Here is a 27102-nt window from a genome sequence, read left to right as displayed (position 1 = left end):
CCTCGTGATCTGCCCACCTCAGCCTCCCAAAGTCCTGGGATTATAGGTGTGAGCCATCGCACCTGGCCAAGGGTTTTTCATTTGTTTTTAAAGAGATAACATATATAATAAAGTGCACTCATTTTAATTGGGCAGCTTGATAAATTTTTGCATATGCTTACATTCTTAACACAGAGTTTTTATCTTTTCAGCTGTCTGGCCTGACAACCAATGTTGTGGACATTATTTTGGCTCATCACTTTGGGCAGGTAAGTACCTGTTCCACCCAGAAGAGCTGTGTTTATTGGCTTGCACGCAAATTCTTATTTTACCTTAGGAAAGAAGGGCTGCCTTAGAATTTACCTGATCCTAGCAAGTAACAGTTCCAATGTAGTCTGAAAGGCATGTGGCCCTGCAAAGGTGAATCTTTAACTCATTGCCACATAGCTGTTGACATGTGGAGCTATGAGAGAAGACAGCATCTCCTGCTACCTGTTCCTGTAAGTAGAATGCCATCTGTTAATGTTTGACATCACGTGCCTCCCCAAACATCTTTAGAGCCATTAGGAGGTCTGGGAAAGGCTTCACAGAAATAGAAATTTCAGGGGGAAAAACCTTGAAATAATAGTGCTAAAAGAAGCTTAGAGATTATCTTGTTCAAGCCCCATGTTTTTCAACTGGTGAGGAAACAAGTCTTCACAGAAAGTGGCAGTTATCGTGTACATAATTGCTGGGTAGGGGAGGGAGCTTAATTGGTAGGTGAGGGGGAACCTGGTCTTCTTCAAAGGGAAAAGTGAGTTGGGTGACTGACAAAGGAGTGATGGGGTAAATGAGCAGTGAGGTCAGAAAGCTGTGAGGTGTCTAGAATGGGGAGACGAGAGTGGGTGCTCAATTGTAATCTGCTTAATTTTAAATGTTATCTGAAGGAAAATGGCAGATGGGAAGAAAACTAGCATTTATCGAGTACTGATTATTTATAATACTTTAGATGTGCAAACCAAGTTGTTTTTTACATGGTTCTATTAGTCTGATTTTAAGATAGGGAAACCAAAGACCAGAGAGGCAACATAACTTGCCACCACTATCCAGATGGTAAGTGTGGAGCTGACATTTGAATCCAGGTCAGGCCAAGTCCAAAATCCACAGTCTTTTATTTCATCATATTTTTATCAAAGTTACAAAGTCACATATATTTTAGAGTAGAGAAGTTCTATAGGGCTTATTACAAAGAATCTGTCACCTACCCCATATTCTGCTTTTTAGTGGCAACCACTTTAATTCTTCCAGCTGACTCCTTTGAGTTTTGCCTCCATCTTGCCCTCTCTTTAATTGAGGTAATACTTATACATAGTGTAATGCACACATCCTAAGTGCACCTCAGTGACCATTTACTGATGTATATAGTTTCATGTAACTACCACCCAGAACACAAAACATTTTCATCACCCCACAAAGGTTTCCTCATTATCCTTTCCCACTCAATAATTCCCCACCCCAAACAAGATTTTCACTATTCTGTTACCTCCATAGATTAATTTTGACTGTTCTGAAACTTCATATAAATGGAATGACAGAGTGTGTACTTCTCTGAGTCTGGCTTCTTTTGCTTAACATACTGTCTTGAGATTCATCCATGTCATTCCATGTGTCAGTAGTTCATTCTTTTTTATTACTGTGTAGCAGCAGTTCATTGTATTAATATACTACAAATTAGGGGTCGGGCGCAGTGGCTCTACATCTGTAATCCCAGCACTTTGGGAGGCCGAGGTGAGCAGATCACTTGAGGTCAGGTGAGATCACTAGAGTCCAGCCTGACCAACACGGACTCTACTAAAAATACAAAATTAGGCTGGGCACGGTGGCTCATGCCTGTAATCCCAGCACTTTGGGAGGCCGAGGCAGGTGGATCACGAGGTCAGGAGTTCAAGACCAGCCTGGCCAACATGGTGAAACCCTGTCTCTACTAAAAATACAAAAAAAATTAGCCACGTGTGGTGGCACGCGCCTGTAGTACCAGCTACTTGGAAGGTTGAGGCAGGAGAATTGCTTGAACCCAGGAGGCAGAGGTTGCAGTGAGCTGAGATCGCACCATTGCACCCCAGCTCTGGGCGACAGAGCAAGACTCCATCCCAGAAAAAAAAAAAAAAATACAAAATTAGCCGGGTGTGGTGGCACATGCCTGTAATCCCAGCTACTCGGGAGGCTGAGGCAAGAGAATTTCTTGAACCCAGGAGGTGAAGGTTGCGTTGAGCCGAGATCGCGCCATTGCACTCCAGCATGGGCAACAAGAGCGAAACTCTGTCTCAAAAAAAAAAAAAAAAAATTCAAAAATCAGACGGGCTTAGTAGCCATGCCTGTGTTCCCAGCTACTTGGGAGGCTGTGATGGGAGGATCACTTGAGCCCATAATTCGACACCAGCCTGGGCAACATAGCAAAAAGAAATACTACTTCATATAAGCCTCTGAGGGGAAAGCTAAGGCCAGTATTTAATAATTTCTGAAAAGCAAGAACATCCTCACTATATATATAGTTACATATATATATATATATTTCTCTCGCTATATATACAATTTATCTCTCTCTATATATAACTATGTATATATATAACTATGTATGTACATATATATAAAAAATATATGTTTAATTTAAAACATATGAGGTCATAGTGGATTGTCATAAGACTGAAGAGTTCATTTAAAATTTAAGCATCCAGGCTGGTCTGAAGGTAGGGAATTATCTGAATTGATTGTTCACAGTTAGTTACAGATTGAATTCCCTGTTCCACTCTTTCCCCTTTCTCACCACTGCTCTTGACCAGTCAAAAAGATAATAAAAATTAAAAATAAATTTTAAAACATGTAAGCAAGTTAATGCTTGTATTAATTTGAAATGGAAACAAACATGGTTTTTAAACATGAATAATGCTCAACTTCACCAATAAGAGAAAAAAGTTAAAAATACGTTTGTACTAGCAAGGATGTGGGAAGATGGGTAGTGTAAATAAATGAGATAGCTCTATATATCCGGATAAGGAATGATCTCTACCATACTTTACAAGGGAAAGCAAGTGTAGAACAATATCTAGAGGACTATAATTTGTGTTTTTAAAAAGATGGGAGTCTGTTTATTTGTTTGTTTGTTGAGACAGGGTCTTGCTCTGTTGTCCAGGCTGGAGTGCAGTGGTGCCATCTTAGTTCGCTGCAGCCTCGACCTCCTGGGCTCAAGCCATCCTCCTCCTTCAGCCTCCTGAGTAGCTAGTACTACAGGCACGTACCACCACACTAAGCTAGTTTTAAATTTTTTTGTAGAGATGGGGGTCTCACTATGTTAACCCATGCTGGTCTCAAACTCCTGGCCTCAAGAGATCCTCCTGCCTCAGCCTCCTAAAGTGCTGGGATTACAGGCATGAGCCACCACACCTGGCCTGTCATTTGGTATTCACTTTTCTTATTATAATACCTTTAGAATGAGACTGGGACTCTCACAAAGTTTTCTAGTAGTGATTCGTGTACCCTTCAGTTTCAGGTAGACGCTTGTCAATTTCCAGCTGTATTCTGGGTTCATTTCATCCACATGGTTGTGAAAATGTGAAGAAATTTTTTCCATGTCTCTATTTCTCTAACAAGTCTTGGTGGTGAACTTTACACATTGCCCTGGATTAACGGACTTCTTAATTATCCCTGATATATTTCTTTCCTCCAATGCAATTTCTTTATGCTTAAAACTGCTTATTGATGTTGTGTGTATGCACACACGTATTTACATGTATGCTTATGTACTCAAGAATCTGGCAGCTAGCTCTGATGACATCTGAGAAGGCCAGCAACAGAGTGACCATTAAACAGTGGGTGGTGGAGAGGGAGACTTTTCACTGCATAGACCATTTTGTTTCTCTCGTATTTTATACCTTTAAAAGTATTGGTAATAAGATTAAAATAAATGAGCCAGGCACAGTTGAGTGTGCCTGTTGTCTCAGCTCCCCAGGAGGCTGAGGCAGGAGGATCTTGAGCCCAGGAGTTCCAAGCTGCAGTACATTATGATAGTGCCTGTGAACAGCCACTGCACTCCAGCCTGAGCAGCGTAGTGAGTCCCCATCTCTAAAATAAAATTTAAAAGATTAAAATAAATAATGAATTACTAAATCAATAAAGTGTCATAAACGCAATGGAATATATAATTATACAATGTGTAATATTAAATGGTGGTATATATAGATAGGTAATATGCTGATTATATCAGTGAAGCTATAGATTTATGGTTATTAAAGATTTATGGTTATTAAAAGAAATGTAGCCAGGTGCAGCAGATCACTTGAGGTCAAGAGTTCAAGACCAGCATGGCCAACATGGTGAGACCCCGTCTCTTCTAAAAATACAAAAAAATTAGCTGAGCATGGTGGTGCATATCTCTAATCCCAGCTATTCAGGAGGCTGAGGCAGGAGAATTGCTTGAACCCGGGAGGTGGAGGTTGCAGTGAGCTGAGACTGCGCCATTGCTCAGCCTGGGTGACTGAACAAGACTCCATCTTATAAAAAAAAGAAAAGAAATGTTACATTCCATTTGTTTTACACTTTATGGTTTATATGTTTATATAACTTTTCTTACTTAATCTTTAAAACAGCCTTGTCAGATAGCTGGTTATTGTCTTCATTTTACAATATCTCCGTTTTTGTGAAGAATGGCAGAACATTAAAAAAAATACAAAGAAATCAGGGTTCAGAGTGACGAGGTGACCTAAGTTCCACAGCTAGTACTTGAATCCATAATAGGTCTTTTGCTGCCCTCATCTGACACAGAATATAGCACTGAACCAGTCTGATGCAAATAATCAGTCATTCAGCCTACCAGTACATCAGTAGTCCCCAGGCTCTGCCCCAGTTCCCATCATGAGCCGCACGATTTGGCTTGTGGTAATGAAAATGCAAACCAAACAAGATGGACTTATTCTGGAGCTCAGAAGCTTACCCATGTCTTCTTTGAACTGTTCTAGGAAGAGTTACAGGCCAACCTGGACCTGATCCAAACCTACAGAATGCATATTGCCCAAGACATCAACCAAGACAACCTGCAGCTCTTCTTGAATTCCTACAATGGGTATAATTTTTTCCTGTTTCTTCACTTAAATGTAAACAGGTCTAAAAAGAGGAGGGTGGGAGAAGGAGAGAGGACTGTATCTAATCTTGGGACCAGCTTCTCCGAGGTGAAAATGTGAGCCCCTTCTGGCTTTCTAGAAACATGGACAAAGATTGAGGAAATGGATCAGCTGTAACTTACCCAAAATTATACAGCCAGTAAGGAGTAAAGCCAGATTTTGAACCTTGTCTCTCTAGCTCTTTCCTCTGTATAACAGAGCCTCCCTATTTTTAGTTGAAATCAGAAAGATTAAGCCCTTTGCTAAACTCAGTTACAAGGAAAACACCCCTCCCCCCTCCTCAAAGTGTAAGTCATTCTCTTAAGGAATTTATTCCTGTAAATTAAACACTTAGGGCTGGGAGTGGTGGCTCATGCCTATAATCCCAGCAGTTTGGGAGGCCGAGGTGGGCGGATCATGAGGTCAGGAGTTCAGGACCAGCCTGGCCAACATAGTGAAACCCCATCTCTACAAAAATACAAAAATTAGCCGGGTGTAGTGGTGGGCGCCTGTAATCTCAGCTACTTGGGAGGCTGAGGCAGGAGAATCGCTTGAACCCGGGAGGCAGAGGTTGCAGTGAGCTGAGATCATGCCACTGCACTCCAGCCTGGGTGACAGACTGAGACTGTGTCTCAAAAAAATACATTAATTAAACACTTAGGACTTGAGAGTTTCAGTGGTGTTGCTGTTGGGTGTTGAGGCTGTCTCCTTGTAGCATCCCAAAGAGTCCTTCAGGGTTGAGCCAAGTGCTTCCTTCCTGCTCCATACCACTCAGGATGCCACTGAAATGGTGACTCAAGAACCAAGTCATAGGGCCTCTTCCCTTCTCAGGTGTGAAGGAAAGATAGTTTCACATTCCTTGATAAATTTTGGTGTTTATGACCAGAAAATAACCTGAGGTGCTACGACTTTACCCAAAAAGGGCATTGCTTCTGCTTTGTTTTTCTAGACGCAGAGACCTGGAGATCGAAAGACCCATACTGGGCCAAAATGATAACAAATCAAAAACATTAAAGTAAGTTCCTCAGTTTCCTCAGCTGACTTGCCAAATATAGACTAATTTGGTGTTCATAGACTTTCATAGACTAATTTGGTGTTCAGTGGAATTTATGTGCCTATTTGCTGAGTGACACCTCTTACTTTGCCTACCTAGGTGTTCTACTTTACTGGTGGTAGGGGACAATTCGCCTGCAGTTGAGGCTGTGGTAAGTATGTCCTCATGCTGTGAAGATGAATGAGATCAAAATGTAATAAAATGTGTAGGCCAGGTGCAGTGGCTCACGCCTGTATTCCCAACACTTTGAGAGGCTGTGGCAGGAGGATCGCTTGAGCCCAGGAGTTTGAGACCAGCCTGGGCAACACAGTGGGACCCTAACTCTACAATATATATTTTTTTAATTAGCTGGCATGGTGGCAGCCTGTAGTCCCAGCTACTCTGGAGGCTGAGGTAGGAGGATTGCTTGAGCTCAGGAGGTCAAGACTGCAGTGAGCCATGATTGTGCCACTGCACTCCAGCCTAGGTGACAGAGTGAGACCGTGCCTCAAAAAAAAAGTATGTAACACACTGCTGACACACTAGAAACAGTCGGTAAATACTAGTTTTTGTTCTTTCTGATTGCACATATCAGGGTTTGCTCTTTGTCATACATTTTGGAAAATTAATTTATCCTTAGATTTCATTAGATGGGATCAGTTTTTTTCTTGATTGCTTTGTGTTGTGTAGTTCACTTTGTGGCAAGTAGTACAACTAAACACCATTTACTTATTGTCAGATTTCCGACAGCCTCAGCCTTTAATCTGGAATAGATTACCACCATAAATCCAGCAGGCTGGAAGGCCACCTCTGCCTCCTTCTGAAGGACATAGCACATGGATAAAAATGATATATGCTCATTGTAGAAACTATGAAAAAAATTTAAAAATAGAAGGATGAGGGGAAAATCATGATCCCATTACCTAAAGACAGAGTATTATTTTTTGCCTTACGTAGACCTGATTATATTAAATATACAAGATTTGGGCACCTGACTTAACACTATTGATAGCATTTTTCCATTATATAATCAGTATGTCTGTAGGTTTACCACTATTTATTTAACTTTGTTCTCATATTAATTCTGATTTTGCATTATTAATAATGTTACTGTTGGCCAGGTATGGTGGCTCATGCCTATAGTCCCAGCACTTTGGGAGGCTGAGGTGGGTGGATCACCTGAGGTCAGGAGTTCAAGACCAGCCTGGCCAACATGGTGAAACCCCATCTCTACTAAAAATTAGCCGGGTGTAGTGGCATGCACCTGCATTCCCAGCTACTTGGGAGGCTGAGACAGGAGAATTGCTCAAACCTGGGAGGCAGAGACTGCAGTGAGCCAAGATTGCGCCACTGCACTCCAGCCTGGGCAAGACAGAGAAAGACTCTGTCTCAAAAAAATAAATAAAAATAAAAATAATGTTACTATTGAACATCCTTAGGAAATCTTTGAATCTTTGATTATTTCCTTGGGATGGATTTCCAGAAGTGGAATTAATGTGTCCAAAATTATACATCTTTACAAAGTCTTTAATACATTTTGCCAGGTTCCTTTCCAGAAAGGATATACCAGTATATTGCCACCAGCACTGTATAAGCATGCCTGTTTCACTGCACACTGTCTAGCATTGAATCTTTTTTTTATTAGTAGTTAATTCGATTGGTTAAAAATAGTATCTCACTTTTAATTTGCATTTATTTGATTACAAATGAAGTTGATAGTTCTTCATATGTCTAATTATGTGTTTCCTACAGCATATATAACTTAACTAAATATCTCTGAAATTACTTGATTTCTTTGGCTGCCCTAAATAGAGCAAAACATTATGGAGTAAAGCTTTTTGGAAAGGAAGTCTAACAAATAATCAGAGGTGTAGACATAGTTGAGAAGGTTTGTGGAGTGGGGAAATGTTTGTAGGGTGAGAATATGCAGATGTGAAAGGATAACATTCGCATCTCCCTGAACTGCCCTGTAAAACACTATGTGTCTGTTGTGAAATACATGGCATGACTTGCACATAGAGGCCAATAACCCTCAGTTCCCCTTCCTCAAAAAACATTCCCCAGAGGTAAAAAGGTTATAGTGGTGACCCCAATTTATCAAGAAGGAACTTTATAAAGGTCAGTGTTTTCTGGCTAAAAAGGTGGAGATACATGCTGCCAAACTGTCAAAAACATTTTTAAATGAACATATATACTTAATACAGGAAAATATTTTTAGAAAATATTCCTAATCAGAATTTCCTTACAATGCTTAGTATTTCTGTTCATCTTGGATCTAGTCATTTGCCTTTTTTAAATTGTGTGGACTTAAAGCAACCTTTGCAGTTATTTTTCAAGACTGTAATAATTTGGCTATATAGATAAGGCCTCTCCCTCTTTCTGATTTCCACATCTTCAGTGTTTATGAGAATTCTGGAGCCCTATCTATACCACAAGTAGATGCTCTTTCATACACAGTCAAACCTAGTTCCCCTGCCAGAGCATTTTATCCCACAAGTGTGTAGGGATTAAGAGGAATATCCATGCATGGAAGAGCAAGAAGAAACTCTACAAATTCTAGTCATTGTCAGTAACTGCAGTAACTATTCTTGCTTACTTATTCATTCAACATCATATTTTGAGCATCTCCTATTTACTCAGTGCTATGAAGAATATGAAAATGAGTAAGATTCAGGCAGCTGAGGAGAAAGTAGATGTCAAAAACCAGTGGCTGTGGCTCACGCTCATAATCCCAGCACTTTGGGAGGCCGAGATGGGTGGATCACCTGAGGTCAGGAGTTCCAGCCTGGCCAACATGGCAAAACCTTGTCTCTACTAAAAATACAAAAACGAGCTGGGTGTGATGGCATGCACCTGTAATCCCAGCTACTTGGAGAGAGAATTGCTAGAACCCAGGAAGCGGAGGTTTCAGTGAGCTGAGATCGTGCCACTGCACCCCAGCCTGGGAGACAGAACAAGACTCCATCTCAAAAAAAAAAAAAAAAAGAAACAACAAAAAAAACAGTGATTGTTGTTGTTCTACTAGATATCAAGACTTCTTATAATGTTGTTGAAATTGCAAAGTAGTGAACCAAGGAAAGCATGATTTATTATGTTAAATCCAGATTTGAGAGTTCACTCTTCCAGAAAATATTTATAGTCTATCTACTATGTTCTAAGCACTGTGCCTAGCAGTTAGGGATCCAGTTTTTAAATTCTACCTTTTAGAGTTAATGCGCATTCTGTAGTGAACGGGTACATTTGTTTGTCACTGCCTGCATTGTCCTTTGTATAGAGCAAATCAAAACTCCGATTTGGTGATCCTGACTTTTATATTATCCCTGATTTTAGAAGAGTTTTGTATACCTGCCTACCCGCAATCCCCAGACTAAAAGTTCATCTGGATTACTGGGTCTTGCCTAGGTAATTTTAACCACTGCTTGCTGCCACTTGCAGTCTATCACGTAGGCCACTGCTCTCTTAAAAACAACTTAGATCCTGTCACTTCAGACACCTTCTGTGGCATCCTACCTTCCACAGTCAGCTCCAGCCTGTGCCCCAGCCTCACTTTCAGTCTACCTCACCTCACACTTGGCTCGGTAGCCATTCCGTTCCACCCCTGGGGCTTTGCTTATGCTTTCGCCTTGATTCTGGAAGTCCTCAAACACTCACCTTTTCCCTTTATCTATCTGTAGAAATCCCACTCCTTTCTGTGTTCACTCAGCTCAGTTGTGAAGTGTTTGCAGTGGTTTCATTTTGCTTTGTATTACATGTTTCACCCTGCTGGATCCAGATTCTAAGCACAGGTTTTGTATGTGTGTTCTTAGCAGACATATAAACGGAGAAATCCAGTTGATCAAAATAGCCCTAAAATAATATGGAACCAACAGATTGTCTCCCCAAAACATTTTCTTTGAGATTCCTGCCTTCATGAACACAAGGGTGCACGATATCAGACATGTGAATGCACAGGGCTGTGATTCTTAATTAAATGACTCCATGAGAGAAAAATGAGAAGAGTTCAACTTTGGACTGGATAGCCAAAGACCTTGAGATAGAAAAGAGTGAGGATATAAAGAATGGCAAACCCACTAAGGAAAGAGGTGAAAAGTGAGGCAAGGGAGGTGCCCAGGGCTTAGTCATTAGAACCAGTTGTACTCAGAAGCCATTAAAAGATCCCAGCAGGAGAGGACCCACGGTCCAGTCCATTTCTCAAAGAAGTAAGGTAACCTACTTTCATGTTATATAGCTAGTCAGTAGGAAGACTTAGATTCAGCTTGTAGTTTTTTAAAGACACGTAACAGATTCAGAAAATTAGATAAGTGAAATTTTTAGATCTGCTCAGAAATATCAAAGTATATCATATAAATATATCTCCCACTATGTATTTTGGTAATCTCTTTGGCTGGCTCAGCCTTCTCCTGACTGAGCTGTTGATCTTGCAAGATGATTCTCATACCAAGCTATTTCGTTTTTTTTCCTAGCAACTCATAAAATTATTTTTTTCTCTTTTTTTAAATTTTAGGTCGAATGCAATTCCCGCCTGAACCCTATAAATACAACTTTGCTAAAGGTAATGTGCCTTCTTCCCTCACTTCCAACCCTTATATGTGCTTCAGATTAATCATGTTTCCTGGAATAATTGCTTAGAAAGGAGCAAAGCTTCCCTCTCTTTGGTTATCTCATTCTCTTCTTTTTCTTTGAGACAGAGTCCCGCTGTGTTGCCCTGGCTGGAGTGCAGTGGCGCGATCTCGGCTCACTGCAACCTCCACCTCCCGGGTTCAAGCAATTCTCCTGCGTCAGCCTCCTGAGTAGCTGGGACTACAGGCATGTGCCACCACGCCCGGCTAATTTTTCGTATTTTTAGTAGAGACGGGGTTTCACCGTGTTAGCCAGGGCGGTCTCGATCTCCTGTCCTCGTGATCCACCCACCTTGGCCTCCCAAAGTGCTGGGATTACAGGTGTGAGCCACCGCACCCAGCCTTCATTCTCTTTTTAAAATAATCCTTTTGGCCAGGTGCGGTGGCTCACACCTGTAATCTCAGCACTTTGGGAGGCTAAGGCAGTTGGATCACGAGGTCAGGAATTTGAGACCAGCCTGGCCAATATGGTGAAACCCCGTCTCTACTAAAAATACAAAAATTAACTGGGCATGGTGGCCCATGCCTGTAGTCCCAGCTACCTGGGAGGCTGAGGCAGGAGAATCACTTGAACCTGGGAGGCGGAGGTTGCAGTGAGCTGAGATTGCACCACTGCACTCTAGCCTGGGCGACAGAGCAAGACTCCATCTCAAAAATAAATAAACAAATAAATAAAATAAAGCTTTTTTCCTGAATATGTTCTCATTATAAAACACTGCAAAAAAGAGGAAAGCATATGGAATAAAATAAATTTAAATTATTTGTAATCCTACCACCCAAACCTCTGGTAAAATACTGCTGTCTTTTTCCTATACATTTTTACATCATTAAAATTAGAGACGGGCTGGGCACGGTGGCTCACACCTATAATCCCAACACTTTGGGAGGCTGAGGTGGGCGGATCACTTGAGTCCAGGAGTTTGAGACCAGCCTGGGTGACAGAATGAGACCCTGTCAAAGAGTATTTACAACCCTGTATCTGTTTTCCTCAACTTTATGACATAGCCTTTCCCATGTAACTAAAAACTTTGGCTGGGTGCAGTGGCTCACACCTATAATCCCAGCGCTTTGGAAGGCCGAGGTGGGAGGCCAAGAGTTCGAGAGCAGTCTGGGCAACATAGTGAGACTCTGTCTCTACATAAACAATAAGAAAATTAGCTGGGCTTGGTGGTGCGCATCTGTAGCCCCAGCTACTCAGGAAGCTGAGGCGAGAGGATTCCTTGAGCCCAGGAATTCGAGGATTTGTGCTCCTGATGCTGCACTCCAACCTAGGTGACAGAGTGAAACCCTGTCTCTAAAAAAAAAAAAAAAAACTTCGTCAACATGATTTAATATTGTGAGAATTAAGATAATGGATGTAAATTCTGTATATGCAAAATCCTGCTGTATTGGTAAGGAAGCTTTTAGTAACAATTCTTATGATGAGGGTGGATGCATTTTCTTTCTCTTAGGGCAAATACAGACCAACTCTTATGCTAAATATCTAGAGTTAGTATCAAGTGTCTCCCCTTTTGAGTATAACCGAAGCAAGAGTTTCTGCCTGTCATTGTTTCATCTTAGCTTTTCCTAGAGCCTCTACTAAAGTGTTGAGGTAGCTGACCTTCTAGTTTGAACTTGGGAACTTGGACTACTGTAGATTTCAATGCCGATCGTATGTTGCTTACTGCTACATTTTCAGTCTGAAAGACCTCTGCCATCTTCCTTTTCCCTTTGAAGTGTGTTTGAAAGGGAAGTGCTGTTACCAGAAACAGCCTGTAGTTCCTAGAAATCTAATGTGAAGTTAATGCTCTGAGGTGACCACATTCAAAATGTTCTGCCCTCCAGGCAATTGATGGGCTGGTCTAAAAATTTTGGGGAGGGGCTGGGCATGGTGGCTCACACCTGTAATCCCAGCACTTTGGGAGGCTGAGGCCAGGAGTTCAAGACCAGCCTGCCCAACATGATGAGACTTTATCTCAAAAAAAATTTTTTTTTAAGTTTGTAGTTTCAAATTAGTTTCTCATTTCAGGTTTGAATCAATATACAAAAGCATAAAACTAAACCCTACAGTAACCATAGACATAGTTATTTTTCGCAAAAATGCCCATCTACAACACCATGGAATAGAGTGGATAACTCCTATGGCACATTGAACTGATTCTCAAACCATTTGATAGGTACCCATCTTGGAAATAGTTTCTCCCAGTATTCTCTCTGCATATGGGAACTGTTCTGTGTTCTAATCAGGTTTCAGCTCCTAAACTTCATGAAAATACAGTCTGTGCTGGTTTGGTTTTTTGTATATTTGTTAAATGTTTGTTTATAATCTTATGCTTAGAATTTTCAGGGGCCTCTCCCTTGTTAATCTCAAACTTCTGCGTCTTCTGTGGCATTCTCCTCAGTAGTAGTCCCCCTTCATAATAAGTTTTAATGCCAGTGAATTGAAACCATGGGGTTCATGTTCCTTTTTAAAAAAAGCCAGTCAGCCTGAAGAATACCATCTGAGTCCAGAGTGTGTAACAGCTGGAAGAACGAGAGCAGGCCTATGGCCAACGTGCCCTAAAAACGCTTTTCTGTGGACAGTAGATTCAAATCACCTGAGATCTTATTAGAAATGTACGTTCCTTTTTTTTTTTTCCTGGAGACGGACTCTCTGTCGCCCAGGTTGGAGTGCAGTGGCATGATCTTGGCTCACTGCAACCTCCGCCTCATGAGTTCAAGTGATTCTTCTGTGTCAGCCTCTAGAGTAGCTGGGACTACAGGTGTGTGCCACCACGCCCGGCTAATTTTTGTATTTTTAGTAGAGATGGAGTTTCACCATGCTGACCAGGCTGGTCTGGAACTCCTGACCTCAGGTGATCCCCCCGACCTCGGCCTCCCAAGGTGCTGGGATTACAGGTGTGAGCCACTGCGCGCGGCCAGAAATGCACAGTCTCGAACCATACCCCAAACCTATCAAATCAGAATCTCTGGGATAGGAATCCAAGAATCTGAGTTTTAACAAGTCCTTCAGGTAATTCCAGGGCACACTAATGAAGCCATACCCTAGAAATCCTTGCACACGTGAGAATAACCAGCTGTAAATGTTTATGAAGTGAAAAGCAGCATTACCAAACCCAGCTATTAGAGGAAAGTGGCTGACTGAGCAAGCCGGCTGAATCAGTATCAGCTCCTGATGCAGCAGAGTGCCCTTACTCACGGAGGAAAGATAATGTAGAGTTGAAATGGGGCTTGGAAAGCTTGATGCACAGAGAAGTTAGGGTCACACTGTTCGAGGGCTCTGAAAGGAACCTTCTTCAGGTGGTTTTCATGGTTGAGAGTAGTGGTTAACTTCACTATCACCTCAACAGAAAATTCCCACCATGGGCCTGAAAGTCAGGGCTTCAGTCTTATTGATAAATAAGTATGTAATAATTATTTCAGATTTTCATCCAAGGTTATAAATGTTTGTATGTAGGTGCATTGAGATGCAAACTTGCAGTTAAACATTAAAACCTAGAATTCAATCTTGTTCTGTTTGAAAGGACTTGGGGTGTTCAGAGCAATTCTCTTAAGGGTAAGTCCCAGCTGACTTGCATATTTTTCCTTTTCTAGATGGCAGACTGTGGGGGACTGCCCCAGGTAGTTCAGGTAAGGAGAATTTTTTTTAAACACCCATTTAATTCTGCTTCTCTGTCTATGCAAAAATTAATGCCCTCTTGTTTTATCCCCCCAGCCTGGGAAGCTCACCGAGGCCTTCAAGTACTTTTTGCAGGGAATGGGCTACAGTGAGTAGTACACAACTTTCTATCTAGCAACGATTTAGGAATATTGGGAGCCAGTTTCACATCTGGGAGCCCACAATTCTTGAGATATAACCTCTGTGGCAGCTAGCCTTAAGCAAAGTAGAAACTGAAATGTTTATGGAACATTCATTTGTCCGTATTTATAAGCTAACACTCAGCACTTACTTTCATCAGGCACTATATATATATATATATATTTTTTTTTTTTTTTTTGAGACAGAGTCTCACTGTGTTGCCAGGCTGGAGTGCAGTCGTGTGATCTCAGCTCACTGCAACCTCCGCCTCCTGGGTTCAAGCGATTCTCCTGCCTCAGCCTCCCAAGTAGCTGGGACTACAGGCACGTGCCACCACACCCGAATAATTTTTGTATTTTTAGGAGAGACGGAGATTCACCATGTTGGCCAGGATGGTCTTGATCTCTTGACCTCATGATCTGCCTGCCTTGGCCTCCCAAAGTGCTGGGATTACATGCGTGAGCTACCGTGCCCAACCTATATATTCTTAATCTAAGAAGTCATTCTGTTATTAGTGCCAATTTATAGAAGAAGAAACTGAGGCTCAGAGAGACTAAGCACATTGCCAAGGGTAAAAATTCAGCTGCAGGGCCATGATTCAAACCCTGACAGTCTGACTCCAGAGCCCACATTTTGAACCCCTGCAGCTTAGGCTGTCCTAGGTGTGAATCTGAAATTATGATTTGCATTTAAACTCAGCTGGTTAATAACTCCTGACCTAGAGAAATGAAATGGAGACTCCAGGAGAAAAGGGCGGTATCCTTGGTAAAGTCTCCTCCACCCCAGGGGACGAACTTGGAGAGTGTTTTAGAGCAAGTCCAAGGGTGTGTCCATATCATATGCCATTGTCCTGGTCTCTTGTATTGTAAGACCTCTGAGCTTTCTCATGGTCACAGAATTATCTACACTTGCTCCTTTCTTGGAGTTTTTAGAAAAACTCTTTCACCCAGGTACAGAGCTCTTTACCCAGTAGGGTGATTTTTCTCCTGTCTTTGGTATTAGTGTGGATAATGGTCATTGGCGAGCTGCCTGGTCAGCTGCTCTGGGCAGCTGGGCCCTGGGTGCAGCCCTGTACCTGCCAGGCAGACCATGTATGTCTTGTCTCAAGTGGCTGTGTCATCCTTGCCTGTGAGCCGCTACCAACCGAGCCCACACCCACAGCCCTGTGGCTCACTGGGAGGAGCAGGAGGCCCTCTCCTAGTCCATTCTTATCCTTTTCCTATGAAATAGCTGATCTTCCAGCCCACTTCTGATCCAAAGCAAGATGACTGTTTATAGCAGAGGGGAAAACAATTGCCTCTGTCTAGTTGAGGAAAGTAACATTTGAGATGTTATTGAAGTATCTGTCAGCCTCACCTCCTCTCTGGGACCTTAAAATAAAATTTTATCCCTGGCTTAGAGTATTCTGTCAGTGTCTACCAGGCAGCTGAGGTTGCCACTTGGCACTCTGGGGTCACTAACCTGCCTTTTCCTGTGTCCATCCTGCTTCCAGTCCCGTATGTGCAGCTCAGTCACCTGAGCACCGAGTCAGGTACCTTCCTCTGTACTGGCCCTGCCCCGCCTTCCAGTCTCTCCTGGCTGCACTGGCTGCCTGCAGCATGTCCGCGGTCTTCCTGTGCAGTGAGAGCCCGATAGAACGTGGCTCAGTACGCCCCAAGAGATTTAGCCTACAGGTCCAGCCCTGGTCCCCTAGGAGGAGGAAAGGATCTGGTTGTAAGGGGCAGGCCTCCTCTTGTCATCCTAAATCCAGGGTCACAGCAGCAGCTGAAACTTGATAGGCAGGGCCCATCTTCCACCACCACCTACTGATCCTTGAATTAACCTCCAGACGCAGGAATCCAAGGGCAGCCTTGGCTCTAAATAGGAGGGTCAGAGCCTGTGCCCAGAGAACTCTGCAGATGATAGCACCTTTTGACCCCAGCATTGAAATGACAGCTAGGGGAGTGGCTGCTGCCCAGGACGATAGGCAGGGAGGCTATGCCAGGTAAGGCCCAGTCCCAGCCAAGCTGGAAGGACCTTAGAGTCAAGCAGTGGCAGAACAGGAGTCTGAGTTAAACACCTACTTCTCCATCCCTGGCAACCTGTACCTCATCCCTGTGTTGAGGTCAGCTCCAAGCCAATCTGCCCTCCCCTTCACCTGCACCATCCTACAAATCTCCTCCCTGGTAGCAAGGTAGCCTGTGGACACGGATGGTAGTCTCGTTGTATCGGGCTTGCACTGTGTTTGTGAAACACCTTCATACTTGTGTGTGTGTCTTTCTTTTCTTTTGGTTTAGTCTTGCATGCACTGTAGGTTTTGGTTACCTGTTTGGGTTCCCAAAGCCTCCATTCTGTCACTGTCTGAATGGTGTGGGCATAGTTAAGAGGCTATACTCTGGATTTAGGGTTTCCCCTTGTTCTGCAGTGACTACAATCAGCTGAGATTCCAACCAGATCTAAAGGATTAAAGTGGCGTCACATATCGCCACTCACCTAGAGCAAATAATACAAAATGGGGATGGCTATATCTTGTCCTGGGCGTCATTGTAAATGAGTCGGAAAAGCTAAACATAAAGCCTTTGATGAGACTCCTAGGTTAGCTGGGCTTAACCGGGGCTTCATCTTCTAGTCCCCTTGGTTCTCTGTTACAGTACCATCTGCCAGCATGACTCGGCTCGCCCGATCACGAACCCACTCAACCTCGAGTAGCCTCGGCTCTGGAGAAAGTCCCTTCAGCCGGTCTGTCACCAGCAATCAGTCAGATGGAACTCAAGAATCCTGTGAGTCCCCTGATGTCCTGGACAGACACCAGACCATGGAGGTGTCCTGCTAAGCAGATGCTCCTCCCCTGGACCATTGCAAGTCCATCCTTCAAATGACCACTCCATAATATAACATTTCATCCAGTGAACTGGCCTCTACTATCTTTAACTCATGCATGGCCACTGAACCTCTCTGTAGTAGCCTGGATTTATCATTCTCTCTGCCTGCCCACCCCCTTTTTTGTATAGCCCAAGAACCACTTCCATGCCATACTGTAACATTCCAACATCTTTAGCTGATCAGATCTCTCCATATCCTCTCTTGCCAGCTTTTTCCCGTGCTCCCCCAACTATGTATCGGATAAGATTCTTTGATCCCGACTCTGTGTGTGCGAGCACGCGTGTCTGTGTTTGTGTGTGCATAGTTCTGTGGTTTTAGACACGCTTTCTTGTAGTGCTTCTGCAAACAACAAAAAAGGGACTTATTTTGCATTCTCAATGGTGTTTTTAAGGGAATTAGGCAGAACAGATTTCTAGGTTGGGTAGGCCACTGCATTCTCTTTTGTTTGCAAATTGGTCAACAAAATTTGCAAAGTGATTTCAGGAGAGAGCAGCTTTGAGGAATGTGGAAAATCATAATTGCCGTCTGGACCATTGATTGATTGTGACCGGTAGTAGAAGGGTGCCTGTTACATAGAGAGGCTCCTTCTGTCCAAATGAATTTCTGTATACTCTTCTATAAATAAAAGGGAGGAATATATTCTGCTGGAAGCCCATGAACCATCGGTGAGGTTCTGATACAACATAGAGTTTTTTCCAAGGAGTGAGTGTGGTTTAATTACTGGACTCTCTTAGCACAGGAAGGTGGAAACAAAATGCCAGGCCTCTGCTCTGAAGAGCAAAACTGCTGTCGCTGCAGTATCTGATACCAGACATCCACATATCCACAAGAAGTGCCTCTTAGGTCTGTGACAGAGAGTGTGTCTCCATTCCTCAGTTCCCAGAAAGGGGAGAGGTTTGGCCTAAAAAGCATGTAGATGGGGGAGAAATGGGTGGGGGGAGAGGAACAGCCATTAACACAGTATCATGTTTAACAAGTATAGCCTTGATTTCAGTAGATGTAATGGAAGCCAAATTAAATTGATACAGAACCCATTTCTCAGAGTCTTTTTTTTTTTTTGAGACAGAGTCTCGCTGTTACCCAGGGTGGAGTGCAATGGCGCAAACTTGGCTCACTGCAACCTCTGCCCCCTGGATTCAAGCGATTCTCCTGCCTCAGCCTCCCGAGTAGCTGAGACTACAGGCACCTGCCACCATACCCAGCTAAGTTATGTATTTTTAGTAGAGATGGAGTTTCACCATGTTGGCCAGGCTGGTCTCAAACTCCTGACCTCAGGTGATCCACCTGCCTCAGCCTCCCAAAGTGCTGGGATTACAGGCATGAGTCATTGCTCCCAGCCATTAGAAAGATTGTTAATCCTATGAACTCCCTTTTGTAGGAGAGAAAGGGCCAATCTGTAGGGGTAGCCCTGTCCAGGTAAAGTTGTTTTCAGCCTCATGTCTACTGTTAGGTGAGGGAGTCACAGCCAGACAGAGAGTATTGCTGGAGGGTGAGAGAATTGTGGAGACCAACTACCACATAGCAAGAGCCCAGCTCCTGGGAGCATTGAGATGTAAGCTCAGGGTTACACAGTTCCAAATCTTGGGAAGGGGCTTTTCAGACACACTGTTTGCTTTCTGCTGAGATAAGGAATGCATCACTCTGCCAGAGTATGACTTTTTACAGATTATTAAATAAAGCTGCATATGTCTCATTGTTACCCGATTGCTGGTGTTATTTCTTTCAAGCCATTCACTGGGGTTCAGGGCAGGACCGAGTTGCTGTATGCTGGTTCTGTGTTGCCATTTTCACATGTGATTGCTTATCCACCAAGCGACACTGTCCATTTATAGGAGGAAATGAAGACTGATGATAAATCATTTGCCCAAGGTCATGCAGCCAATAAGTCCAGCCAGGATCAAATCCCAGGGAATTATGCAGAATTCTATCTGATGTGTCTGTATTTCCCTCAAGCCAAAAATCGTGAGAAGCCTGACAGTGTTGTTTGTGATGGAGGAGGAGAAGCTGAGGTCTTGAGAAGGTGGTCCACGTCACAGCTCCACCACCTGTGTGGGATTCCTGGGTTCCACCTCTCATTTAATAATCTGCAACCACTTGTCTTCTAAGAGACCAGCTTGTATTTCTCCAGAAATGGCTATATTTGTACCCATCAAGAATAATTTCAGACCGAGTGCAGTGGCTCACGCCTGTAATCCCAACACTCTGGGAGGCCAAGGTGGGCGGATCACCTGAGGTCAGGAGTTAAAGACCAGCCTGGCCAACATGGTGAAACCCTGTTTCTACTAAAAATACAAAAATTAGCCAGGCATGGTGGTATGTGCCTGTAATCCCAGCTACTTGAAAGGCTGAGGCAGGAGAATCACTTGAACCCGGGAGGTGGAGGTTGCAGTGAGCCAAGATCACACCACTGCACTCTAGCCTGGGCTACAGAGCGAGACTGTGTCTCAAAAAAAAAAAAAAAAAAAAAAAGCCAGGCATGGTGGCTCACGCCTGTAATCCCAGCACTTTGGGAGGCCAAGGCGGGCGGATCACTGGAGGTCAGGAGTTCGAGACCAGCCTGACCAATGTGATGAAACCCCGTCTCTACTAAAAATACAAAAAAAAAAAAAAATTAGTCGAGCGTGGTGGCATGCGCCTGTAATCCCGCTACTCGGGAGGCTGAGACAGGAGAATTGCTTGAACCCAGGAGGTGGAGGTTGCAGTGAGCCAAGATTGCACCATTGCATTCCAGCCTGGGTAACAAGAGTAAAACTCTGTCTCCAAAAAAAAAAAAAAAAAAGAATAATTTCAGAAGACCACCATCTCAGATGAGTTTTCAGTAACCCGGGGCAAGTGCCAGCAAAAGTGCATGTGGATTGCTACATCTGTGACAGGCACTCGTAAAAAATGACATGAACCACCGGGCGCGGTGGCTCACGCCAGTAATCCCAGCACTTTGGGAGGCTGAGGTGGGCAGATCACGAGGTCGGGAGATCGAGACCATCCTGGCTAACACAGTGAAACCCCATCTCTACTAAAAATACAAAAAATTCGTCGGGCGTGGTGGTGGGCACCTGTAGTCCCAGCTACTCAGGAGGCTGAGGCAGGAGAATGGCGTGAACCCGGGAGGCGGAGCTAGCAGAGAGCGGAGATAGCGCTACTGCACTCCAGCCTGTGCGACACAGCGAGACTCTTGTCTCAAAAAAAAAAAAAAAAAAAAAAAAAGACATGCCCATTCTGGCAGAGAAGTTGAAACAAATGCATATGAACAGATAAAGATTACCAGGCTGAAGCCTTACAATGCAGGCCAATGCTCCACAGAATGCTGACATGGGAAGGAATTGATCTGATGGCCTCAGTTGCCTTTTTTTTTGTTTTTTGTTTGGTTATGTTTTGTTCTGAGATGGAGTCTCGCTCTGTCGCCCAGGCTGGAGTGCAGTGGCATGATATCCACTCACTGCAACCTCCTCCTCCTAGGTTCAAGCAATTCTCCTGTCTCAGCCTTCTGAGTAGCTGGGACTACAGGCATGTGCCACCACGCCCAGCTAATTTTTAGTAGAGATGGGGTTTCGCCATGTTGACCAGGCTGGTCGGGAACTCCTGACTTCAAGTGATCTGCCCGCCTCAGCCTCCCAAAGTGCTGGAATTACAGGCATGAGCCCCTGCGCTGAGCCCTTTTTTTTTTTTTTTTTTTTGAAACAGTGTCTCACTTTGTCACCCAAGCTGGATGGCAGTGGTGTAATCATAGCTCACTGCAGCCTCAAACTTCTGGGCTCAAGCCATCCTCCCACTTCAGCCTCTTGAGTAGCAGGGACTACAGGCATGCACCACCATGCCTGGCTAATTTTTTATTTTTTGTAGAGACAGCGTATCACTTTGTTGCCTAGGCTAGACTTGAACTCCTGACCTCAAGTGATCTTGCCTCAGCCTCCCAAAATGCTAGGGTTACAGGTGTGGGAATCAGCCCTTTATTGAGCATCTATATATAGGCCAGGCCCTTAATGCCTTCCTATAAATTTCCTTCTATTGATCCAGTGAGATACATGCTATTCCCATTTTATGGATGCAGAAACAGGTCCAGAGATAACTAGCTTGTAAATGGTCACAAAACTAGTAAGTGGCTGTATGGGAAACACTTTCCTCCACTACACTCAACACTTCCAACTCGGCTGTGACCAAATGTGTGAGCTTTTTTCCCATATACCAACCAGTTCTCCAACACCCCAGACTCTGAGTAGGTGTCCTAAATTACCACACCAGCTTCCTGGAGTTAGTACAGACCCTACAGGTTAAGGGTTCAGGCCCACAAGACCGCCCCCTGCTTCAGATGCCAGGTGCAAGCAGTGGATCCCCAGGTTATTCATACTTCTGTCCAACCTGGCTACAAACTGGACCCCCTCCCTCAGGTTTGATAGTTCGCTAAGATGGCTCACGGAACTCAGGGAAACACTGAATTTACTGGTTTATTATTCAAAAGGATATAAGGCTGGGTGCAGTGGCTCACACCTGTAATCCCAGCAGTTTGGGAGGCAGGAGGATTGCTTGAGCCCAGGAGTTCAAGACCAGCCTGGGCAATATAGTGAGACCCTGTCTCTATTCTAGAAACAGAAAAAAATAAAATAAAAAGGATACAATAGGCTGGGCACGGTGGCTCACGCCTGTAATCCCAGAACTTTGGGAGGCCGAGGTGGGTGGATCACGAGGTCAGGAGATTGAGACCATCCTGGCTAACATGGTGAAACCCCATCTCTACTAAAAATACAAAAAGTTAGCCGGGTGTGGTGGTGGGTGCCTGTAGTCCCAGCTACTCAGGAGGCTGAGACAGGAGAATGGTATGAACCCGGGAGGCGGAGCTTGCAGTGAGCCGAGATTGCGCCACTGCACTCCAGCCTGGGTGACAGAGCAAGACTCTGTCTCAAAAAAAAAAAAAAAAAAAAGGATACGATAAAGGATACAGGTAAATGGCCAGATAAAGAAGTATGTAGGAGGCTGGACACAGTGGCTCAAGCCTGTAATCCCAGCACTTTGGGAAGCCAAGGCGGGTGGATCACCTGAGGTCAGGAGTTCGAGACCAGCCTGGCTAACATGATGAAACCCCGTCTCTACTAAAAATACAAAAATTAGCTGGGCGTGGTGGTGCACACCTGTAATCCCAGCTACTCAGGAGGCTGGGGCAAGAGGATTGCTTGAACCCGGGAGGCAGAGGATGCGGTGAGCCTAAATTGTGCCACTCTACTCCAGTCTGGACAACAGAGCAAGAATCTGTCTAAAAATAATAATACATAGAGCAAGGTCTGGAGGGGTCCCAGGGAGTTGGGGTGTGCCACCCTTCTGGTGTGTTGGATGTGTTCACCAACCTGGAAACTCTCTGAACCTCGTACTTTAGGGATTTTTATGGAAGCTTCATCACATAAGCATTATCAATTATTAACTCAATCTCGAGCTCCTCTCCCCACTCCAGAGGATGAGGGTGGGACTGAAAGCTCCAAGCTCATAATGATGGCTTTGTCTTTCTAGTGACCAGTCCCCCTCCAGGAGCCCACCAAGTGTTGCCTCATTAGAACAGAAAACACTTCTGTCACCGAGGAAATTCGAAGGGTTTTAGCAGCTCTGGCCAGGAGCCAGGGAGGAACACCAGTGCGTATTTCTTAGTGGATAGACCTAGGATTTTAAATTTTGTAATTCTTAGGTGCCTCCCTAAGTAGAAAAGGAGAGTTATGCCGTGGGATTCTTTTAAGAAGAGACCAGAGATTCCCTACTTCCTGCCCCATTCATGAACTGCACCTTGAGGCTTGTTTTGAAGATGTGCGTATCATAAGAAGACGGGCATTACAGTTGTATGGCAGCAGGAGTGGGAAGGTGGGCTCAAGCTCAAGTCCCTCCCTGCCAAGGCCCACATCCCTGAGTGGCTGTCACCCATTCTAACGTCCTGATTAGAACTCTCTTGCAGAAGTGTGCCTCCACTCTGGCTCCTTCAGCTCTGTATGCCAAGTGCCTACAAGGATAAAAATCAAACCAGCCTTCCCTAGGATCAAAGGAGAACCTGAGCAGGAGTGCTGTAGCTGGCAAGGCCCCAGAAAGGGCTGCCTGGGCTGAGCTGGAGTCAGGAATCATTTCAGTGCAGTGGGCCCTTTGTCTCCAGGAGTACTAATCCCCCTAATGGGGAAGCAGCGAGAGGGTGTGGTTAAATCTTAATGAAGAGTGGGACTGAAGGTAACACACTGATCAAAGACAATTCAGCCAGAGTCAGATTCTTTATCCTAGACCAGTGATTCTCAAGCTTGGGCATGGACTGTGGCTCATGCTTGTAATCCCAACACTTAGGGAGGTGGAAGTGGGAGGAACAATTGAGGCCAGGAGTTTGAGATTAGATGGGGCAGCACAGTGAAACCTCATCTGTACAAAAAAAATTTTAAATTAGCCAGGAGTGCTGGTGCACACCTGTAGTCCTAGCTACTCAAGGCTGAGAAGGGAGGATTACTTGAGCCTGGGTCAAGGCTGCACTAAGCTATGATTGTGCCACTGCACTCTATCCTGGGTGACAAAGCAAGACCCTGTAAAAAAAAAAAAAAAAAAATTCAAGCCTGGGCATGCATCGGAATCACCTGGAGGCATGAAAACAGATTGCTGGGCCTACCTCCAGAGTATGATTCCATAGATCTGGGATGCGGCCTGAGAATTTGCATGTCTAACAAATTCCCGCTGAGGCTGCTGGGCTAGGGACCATACTTGGAGACCACTGTCCAGATACTGCTGCTATTCAAAGTGTGGTCCCCAGACTGGCAATATGGGGGTCACCTGGGAGCGTATTAGAAATGCAAAATACTGAACTCCGCCCCAGACCTTCTGAATCAGAGCCTGCAGTGTAACAAGATCCCCAGGTGATTCCTATACACATTAAAGGTTGAGAAGGCAGTGCTTCCCACACTCGTCAGTCAAGGGAATCTCCTGCAGGGTTTAAAATTTAGATTCCTGGGCTCCCTATCTGGAGACTTGGATTTAGAAAGTTTGGGAGATCCCAGAAATTGCTACAATTAAGCCCCGCTGAGTGATTATTATGGTCAGGCCAGCATGGGAGCTCCTGCTCATTTTCCTCAGTCCTGTGTTCCTTGGACAAGACCAAGCCACAAAGCCAGAGAAAAACCTTTTGCTCCAGGATCATGACAAGGCAGCAGCTGCTCCCCTAGAAACAGGAACTCGGGGAAGGTGGCTCCTCGACGGTCTGTGATGCCGTCAGAGGAAACGGGTGGTTGTGAGAACCACAGAGTCTGCAGTCGGAGCTAGAGCTCCAAGGACCCCACGCCTGTGTCTCTGTGACAGAGCTCAAAGGGCCCTGGGCCTTCCCTCCCTGGCTCGGCTGTGCTTGGGAGGGTTCCCCAGTCCAGAATCCCTAAGGAGCATGGGGCAGCTGATCCATCCCTGGTGTACAAACTGCTGACTGCAGACAGATGCTGAGCTACCCAAACCAACACCTAGCCTCTCCCTGAAGATCCTCCCAGGCTGAGGGAGTTCTGGGTGTCCTAGGACCAAGGACACTGGCAGACTTCCAGAAGGGCCCCCAAAGCCCTAACCGTCCAGCCAGAGCATGCGTCTCAGCAGAGCTGTCTTCCCGAGCCTTTTATGACAAACCAGTAAGTATGCTTGCTTTTGTTCTTGGATGGCCTGGAGACAGGTGAGGAAGAATGGTCTCCCCCGCCCCGACTGGGACTGGGCTTTATTTGCCGTTGGGAAAAAAACAAGCTCAAGGAGAAGGGGGAGTGGTTCTACTGAGGCTGTAAAGAGGGGTGGTTTCTGGGGGTCCCAGAAGAACCAAGACTCACCTGCTCCACCTTTGACCTCCTCTTGGAGCTTACGCTCTTCCGTGCAGCTTGTCTTCACGCCCGTCCTAGTCCCATCTCAGGTGCGCACTTGCTGTGTGACTTTGGGCCCCTCTCTGCGCTGCAGTCAGACTCCAAAGTCAGGAACGTGAGTGCTACCATCTCTGAAGACATTTCAGCTGTAGAGCCTACAGTGCACTCTCACTCTCAAAAGGGTGATATTTCTCAATTGGAAGAGAGGGAGAGGTCTCCCTTTAACTCAATCCAAATTCATTTTTTTTTTTTTTGAGTTGGGGTCTCATTCTGTTACCCAGGCTGGAGTGCAGCGGCGTAATTATGACTAACTATAGACTTGAACCACTGGGCTCAAGTGATCCTCCCGCCTTAGCCTCCCAAGTAGCTGAGACTACAGGCATGTACCACCATGCCCAGCTAATTCGTTATATTTTTGTAGAGATGGCAGGCGGTGGTGGGGGTGGGGGTGGGGTTCTCACTATGTTGCCCAGGCTGGTCTCGAACTCCTGGCCTCAAGCAATCCTCCTGTCTCAGCCTCCTAAATTGCTGGGATTACAGGCATGAGCCACCGTGCCTGGCCAAATTCATCACTCTTACCCCCACTGCTGAAAAACGATCTTCAGAAGCACAAAATACACATGATGGCAGGCCCAGTCCTGCACGAATGGGCTACATGAACAGAATCACACGGTTGTCCTCTCAGGGACTTGGTCACTGTATCTGAAATGGGACCCAAGTGAGATACTGAAAAAAAAAAACAACACAATATTCTGGGCAGCGTGCTCATCTTGGCTGCCGTTGACTAACTTTTTCCTTTCACCTGATGCCTCATGTCCTCCGGAAAGTGCCTGGCACATAGTAAGTTTTTCAAAAATTTGTAGAGTTAATGATTTGATGCTGTCTTATAAAATGTGTGGCTAATACTCTGCCTCCTCCTAGGCTGGCCCATCGTATGGTCTTTATTTTGCCCCCAGGGGCTTATTGGCCTTGACCTGACCAAGTCCTTGACCAGGTGAAGGGAGCTGCAGAGACTTTGGGGAGGCTTTCAGCCTGAGTACAGCTCCCCTGTCTCCATCTGCCTTTGGGCCCAGCCCCCAGCTCCACCTGCGGCAGGAAGGAGTCTCTCAGTTTATTGCAGGTGGTGACTGTGGTCTTCCTGAAGGAGGGGAAAGGAAACTAAGCCTTACTGAGCACCCACTCTGTGCCAGACTCCTGCAACTCTCCCCACAGCCCCATGGCGCCTGTAGTGCACCTCGTTCACAGATGAGACGGGGGAAGCTTGCATGCTTTGCCTGAGGCCACACAGCTCCAGCCAGGTTCAAGTGGGCACTCATGCTGCCCAAGCCAGAGGTTCTCTCCCTGGGGTTTCCTGGTCTTGGGTTTGTAAAAATCCTCCCCAGGAGGATCGCTTAAGCCCAGGAGTTCAAGACTAGCCTGGGCAACACAGCAAGACCCCAATAATGTAAAACAAAAACAAAAAACCTCCTCAAGAACAGCAGCACCATTTCAGTGTACCCAGGCTGCAGGATCCTAAAAGGCTGAGCAGGAAGTGGCTGTCAGGACCCATTTCCATGCCATATGCCCATTCCGTGTTCAAGAGCTCCCTTCCAGATGAATGCCGAACTCCCCATACGGAGGGAGCAGCAAGCAGGTATTAGGTTTTTTGGGGCGGGAGGGGGGTACAGAGTCTCGCTCTGTCGCCCAGGCTGCAGTGCAGTGGCACAATCTCGGCTCACTGCAGCCCCTGCCTCCCAGGTTCAAGCGATTCTTTTGCCTCGGTCTCCTGAGTAGCTGGGATTACAGGTACCCACCACCACACCCGGCTCATTTTTGTATTTTTAGTAAAGACAGGGTTTCACCATGTTGGCCAGGCTGGTCTCAAACTCCT

At 45.0% G+C, this 27102-nt stretch overlaps 2 protein-coding genes across 7 annotated transcripts in view; both read left to right on the top strand.

Annotated features, from left to right (window-relative positions):
• The window catches only part of NDRG3 (NDRG family member 3), a 93652-nt gene extending 74550 nt beyond the window's left edge, over positions 1-19102 (top strand). For 4 of the 6 annotated variants that reach the window (XM_034947414.3, XM_034947413.3, XM_034947415.4 and 1 more), the window contains 8 exons: positions 192-248; positions 4971-5074; positions 6061-6126; positions 6265-6316; positions 10649-10696; positions 14337-14372; positions 14458-14509; positions 17172-19102. In XM_034947414.3, coding sequence (XP_034803305.1) covers positions 192-248; positions 4971-5074; positions 6061-6126; positions 6265-6316; positions 10649-10696; positions 14337-14372; positions 14458-14509; positions 17172-17353 — 597 coding nt within the window. In that variant the 3' untranslated portion in view covers positions 17354-19102. Of the gene's footprint in view, positions 1-191; positions 249-4970; positions 5075-6060; positions 6127-6264; positions 6317-10648; positions 10697-14336; positions 14373-14457; positions 14510-16033; positions 16073-17171 lie in introns of all 6 variants that reach the window. The other 2 variants (XM_034947412.3, XM_034947411.3) reach the window with 1 other exon arrangement.
• Positions 19103-20157: 1055 nt separating this feature from the next.
• SLA2 (Src like adaptor 2) overlaps positions 20158-27102 on the top strand; it is a 36885-nt gene continuing 29940 nt past the window's right edge. The window contains exon 1 of the mRNA XM_003831889.4: positions 20158-25013. The gene's annotated coding sequence lies outside the window, so the exon portion shown is untranslated. The remainder of the gene's footprint in view (positions 25014-27102) is intronic.

The sequence above is a fragment of the Pan paniscus genome, chromosome 21 (genome assembly GCF_029289425.2).
Source record: "Pan paniscus chromosome 21, NHGRI_mPanPan1-v2.0_pri, whole genome shotgun sequence".
Taxonomy (NCBI): domain Eukaryota; kingdom Metazoa; phylum Chordata; class Mammalia; order Primates; family Hominidae; genus Pan; species Pan paniscus.
Note: the sequence above shows the minus strand (reverse complement) of the source record. Positions and strands in the feature narration are given on the sequence as shown.